The 5308-nt window shown below is 39.4% G+C and overlaps 1 protein-coding gene across 1 annotated transcript; it reads left to right on the forward strand.

Moving 5' to 3' along the window:
* Window positions 1-4052: 4052 nt before the first annotated feature.
* On the forward strand, window positions 4053-4509 carry LOC125595903 (uncharacterized protein At4g04775-like). The gene is made up of 2 exons (XM_048771285.1): window positions 4053-4220; window positions 4291-4509. Exons 1-2 carry the CDS (start codon window positions 4053-4055, stop codon window positions 4507-4509), a joined length of 387 nt encoding a protein of 128 aa, XP_048627242.1.
* The last annotated feature ends 799 nt before the right edge of the window (window positions 4510-5308 follow it).

Consider the following 5308-nt stretch of genomic DNA (forward strand, 5'->3'; position numbering starts at 1 on the left):
GAAAAGTCGGACAAAAGTCCAGTGGTAGAACCGCAGGCCCAGGAGGAGAAGTCTGTAAAAACTCCAGTGACAGAACCGCGGCAGCAGAAAAAGCCTGTCAAAAGTCCAGAGCCGCCGCAGCAGAAAGAGAAGGCTGTCAAAAGTCCGGTGCCGCCGCAGCGGAAGGAGAAGGCTGTCAAAAGTCCGGTGCCGGCGCAGCAGAAACAGCAGAAGTCAGTCAAAAGTCCAGCGTTAGCTGAGACCCCTGCAAAGAAGAATTCGGAGCTTGAGAAGGATACAGTGGTGAGAAGGATTTTGGGTGATGATTTTAATGAAATTGATTTCATCAGTGTTTCTCCTGCAAAGATTACTAAGGATGCTAAGGATGGTAAGGATGCCAACGTTCCAGCCTATGGACGCGGCTTACGGGGCAAGGCCAAGCGTACTGTTACTGTAAAGGATGAGGCTATCGAGGATAAGAAAAAAGCACAGCGGGCAGAGGCTGCGTTGAAGAGGAAGGAGAAGCAAGAGGCTAAGAAAAAAGAGAACGAGGAGAAGAAACAGAAGAGAAAAGCGGCTGAGTTACAAAAGAAACAAGAGGCTGGGTTACAGAAGAAAAAGAAGGAAGACGAGGCTGAGTTACCGAAAAAAAGAAGGAAAAAGAGGCTGAGTTACCGAAGAAGAAGAAAGAAGAAGAGGCTGAGTTACAGCGGTCTGAGGAATGTGTTGTGACCAACGACGAAGTTCTTGCGGAAGATAACGCATTGGCGGCGGAGTCTGATGTCGAGCCAGCTGAATTGATTAGATCTTCCGTGATAAAGGAACTTCGGGAGAAATCAGTTAAGTTATCTCCACAAGGGTTTTCATTGACGAACCTTGATTCAGCACCAGTTTTTCCGTACATTGGAGACAATGGACAGACGACTTGCATGAGGAAGAACATTACGCCTTCATCAGTAATATACGACCCTTGCGCACCTGTTGATCCGGCGCGACTGGAAAAACTGAAGCAACACATTAAGGCAATTCCACCCAAACCACCAGCACCTAAAGATAAACCAGAAGAACCCTCAGCTGATCATGAGAGTGACTTCTACAGCATACTCATGCATGAAAGACCGTGGCCTGACAAAGAATATGGATGGGTGTTTGATAATGTAAGTCTTTATTAAGGCTGACTTATATATTCTATAAAGGCTGACTTATATATTTAATTCATTATATTACGGCTGACTTATTATTTTTCTTTGTCTAGCATATCGCTGCGTATATGAACGTCCTCATACAAAGGTCCATGCGAGATCCCACTCCATTCTGGTCCAAGCGGATTGGTTTCATAGACCCTTGGTTGTTAAGTTCTTGGGCTTCCCTCGATTACAGGCAGTTCAGGATGAAACCTGCTTCGTTCAAGTTCAAAGACTGTGGTTATGAAGCGTTGGTAAACGGGAGATTCCCCGAAGAATTTACAACAAACTTGAAGTGGTATGCAGATGTGGATCACGTGTACGGATGTCTTCAAACCGGCGGTAATCACTGGGTGGCGTTTCACGTGGATCTGATCAAGGAGAAGATAGATTGCTACGATCCAATCTATGGAGAGTCAACACCCGAAAGTGAGCAAAAAATGCTAAATGCTTTTAGACCTCTACTGGAGATGCTTCCCTGGATGTTGAATGAGCTTATTCCTGCCGATCTCCGAAAGCATTCTAGGAAGAGGTTCGCATTCAGACGGAGGAGCAAAAGATACATTCCACAAAACAACATGTCAGGTGATTGTGGGGTTTATTCGTTGAAGTTTGTGGAGTGTCTAGCGCTTGGTGTAACTTTTGATGGCATAAACGATAGTAATATTCAAGGGTTACGGGTGAAGATGGCAGCAGATATCCTCGAGGAAGGAGGAAATGTTGGAATGAACAATTTGTTTTCATAATGAAACTGTGTTTGTTTGTGAACCTGTGTTTGTTGTTATGTTAACTATTTGACTTTGGATAACTGCTGTAATAACTCAGTCGTATCGATTAGTAATACTCAGCCAGTACTCATTGATAACTCAGTCATACCTCAAACATACCCTAGAATCAAAATAATTAATAATTTTTCATTCGAATGTTATATATAAAGTCCAATTATCAAAATAATTAATAATAACTCAATGTGTGAGCATGATCTTTGTTGACTATACGAGTTTGGAATCGATTATAATCTTGAGGTATATGTTGTCTCTTACGAGTACCTAAAACTCTAGGCAGTGATATGAGGTGTGAGCATGATTCAAAACACGTAAACTGTTATTGTGTTATTTATTATGAATTTGTGATATTTATCATATCTTGTGGTTCGTACATCATAAATCATAACCCTAAACAATCTTATTCGGAACCCAAACCCTAAATAACTAAACCCTATACCCTAAACGGCAAACAACAAATCAGCCGTAAAGGTCTTAATAACTCAGCCTGTTAGTGTAAGTTAATATTTACATATGGCGCGAAAATTTTAGATATTTTATCTCGCGACCTTTAATGTTCTATACTTCCCCTATATATAGCCCCCTTCTCTTGCACCTTCTCGCCTTATCTCACTAGAAAACCTAAACAATATCTCTATATCGCCTTACAAAGTTATGATTGTTCCTGGTTATTCAGAAAGGTTAGAGAACAGAGTCAATGAGATACTAAACTCTGAAAATCGTGAAAACCTTCCCGTTCTATACCCTGGCCCGGGTGTCTTGCTTGACAGCGTAATCTGGTTTAAATTTCTAAGCGATCTCTCCCTGGCCATCCCGTCGATTTTAGCAGAAGGATGGGTTCATGATTGGCCGACATGGCGCGCCATTCCCGATCATTTTAAGGAACGCTGGTTTCTTCAACTCGCTGTAAGGACAACATCTTTGAATTGTTTTTGATATTAGACATAATAACAGCACTTACATTTGGAAATTGGTTTTTTGTTGTAGCGCAAACGCACGTGGGCACGAAGATATAATTTTCAAGTTTGGACAAATTTTAATCTGGTGGCCAGAACGGTGTTTCGTTGTCAGATGCGCCTCTTGAAGAGGAGGTGGGCACATGGGGGTGAGAAGCCTGCGTGGATGCTAACTAGAGTTTGGCGTGATCTTGTCCACATGTTTGAAGAATTTGGTCCTGATAATTTTGGTTTTAGAAATTGATTTGTTGTTTTTGTTTGTATTCAGCCGTCAAGTTTTTGTAAAGTTGTTTAACTCAGCCGTTAAGTTTCTATAAAGTTGTTTAACTCAGCCATTAAGTTTCTATTAAGTTGTTTAACTCAGCCGTTTAGTTTCTATAAAGTTGTTTAACTCAGCCGTTAAGGTTTTATAAAGTTGTTTAACTCAGCCGGAATTGTTTGCGTCAAACGTCAGTGTTTCAGTTAAGTAACTCAGCCGTAATACGAATTAAGATACTAATAACTCAGCCTTATATTGTAAAAATACAAAGCCATAGTTAACGCTATTTTCAATGTATTATTATGGCCGCCATTACTTAATCGAGACCAGTATTAGAGTCCTTTATTCTCTTATTATTATACGTGCGAGAAATTCCATCGTCATTGAGAATATCGAGACTCATTATTATGGCCGTCATTACATTATCGAGACTACTATTATTAGAGACCTTTATTCTCTTATTATTATGTGCATGAGAAATTTCGTTTGCATTGAGAATATCGAGACTCATTATTATACGGCTGGCACGCATGTATCGGATTATTTACATAATCGAGGTATTGTTATTTTTAATGTAACTCAGTCAATACGTCTACGTTAACTCAGCCAAAATATAGACGCTAACACAGCCGTAATACGAATTCAACTTAAGTGTTTGATAAAATAATAAAGAACCTTTCGTATTTCTTGATTTGATTGAGTATTCGTCATAATTAAAGTGCATCACGTGTGTGGAAAAATACGGCTCAAACCTAATATCGAGGCATTTAATAGTTTATTAATTTAAATTATTCCTCTTTATTTGAATTTTAAAAAAAATGATTTTATATTACTACCACTATTGTTTTAACTTTGTCTTTCACACCAATTTCTCTTTCATTCAAAGAAAATGTCTTCTTCATCATCTGTGTCTGGTAACACTTACTTTCACCGCCGGCATGTGGAAAGAGGAACGCCGAAACAGTGTTGGTGTGGTGAACCCGCTGAATTATGTACATCTGCATCACGGGCTAATCCAGGAAGACTGTACTATTGCTGTCGCAAAGGATATATTAAGGTTTGATTTTTAATTTTATTCATTATACTGTCAATGTGATACTAAGAGCTGGGCATGTTGGTGAAATCAGAGACATTTATTCAAATGGGCGGACGAGTGCTTGGTGGAAGAGGTAGAAGATATGAAATCGGTGATGAGTGACATGACCAAAGGCATATCAGATCTGAGAGTAGACGTTGGTCGGTTGGAGAAAGAACTCGGTAAAGCGGAAAAGATGAAGTGTTTGATGTTTCCAGTGGTGGTTTGTGGGTTTGGTATGGCCATATTTTGGCACTATTTCTTTGCGTAGTCATGTGTTGTAATCATAATTTAGACGCAATGTTTTTAGTAACTCAGCTATTACGTTCAATGCAACTCAGCCAGTACGTTAATTAATTCATAATCAAACAATAACCCAGCCATAATACGAGTATTCGTCAGTCATAACGTTTTAATAACTCAGTTATAACGTTCACTGCAATTCAGCCGTTACGTTAATTAAGTCACTATCAAACAATAACCCAGCCATAATATGAGTATTCGTCAGTCATAATGTTTTAATAACTCAGTTATAACGTTCACTGCATCTCAGCCGTTACGTTAATTAAGTCATAATCAAACAATAACCCAGCCATTATATGAGTATTCGTCAGTCAGATAATAAGATAGTAACTCAGCTATAACGTTCAGTGGAAGTCAGTCATAATCAAACAATAACATAAACAATAACTCAACCATAATATGAATATTAGTCAGCCATAAAAAGAGACATACATAAATTTCTGGTTCGACATACATAAGTTTAGGTTCAAAATCACTCTTCCCTTTCCGGACATACACACATTAGTGGAGTAGTTTTCCCATCTCCAACCACATTGAACACAAATAAGTCTCCTATGGCGCATCTGTTAGCACGACAGAACTTTCTCCAGCCTCTTCTGATGTAATACATGCCGTCTGCTTCGCTAAATCGCAAACTCACAGTCCATGAATTTCCCTCTTTGTTGACAAGTATTATCTCTTGGCATTGTTTGTTCAAAGCAGTACAAGTCGTAGCTCCCTCAGAAAGATACTGCAAACACAGAACGTAAAGACACGAACAGATCAAA

The sequence above is a fragment of the Brassica napus genome, unplaced genomic scaffold (genome assembly GCF_020379485.1).
Source record: "Brassica napus cultivar Da-Ae unplaced genomic scaffold, Da-Ae ScsIHWf_1094;HRSCAF=1558, whole genome shotgun sequence".
NCBI classification, from domain to species: Eukaryota; Viridiplantae; Streptophyta; class Magnoliopsida; order Brassicales; family Brassicaceae; genus Brassica; species Brassica napus.

Coding starts and splice junctions, on each gene's coding strand:
- LOC125595903 (XM_048771285.1), top strand. CDS start 4,053: ATGTCTTCTTCATCATCTGTGTCTGGTAACACTTACTTTCACCGCCGG. Junction 4,221..4,290: donor GTCGCAAAGGATATATTAAG/GTTTGATTTTTA, acceptor TGGTGAAATCAG/AGACATTTATTCAAATGGGC.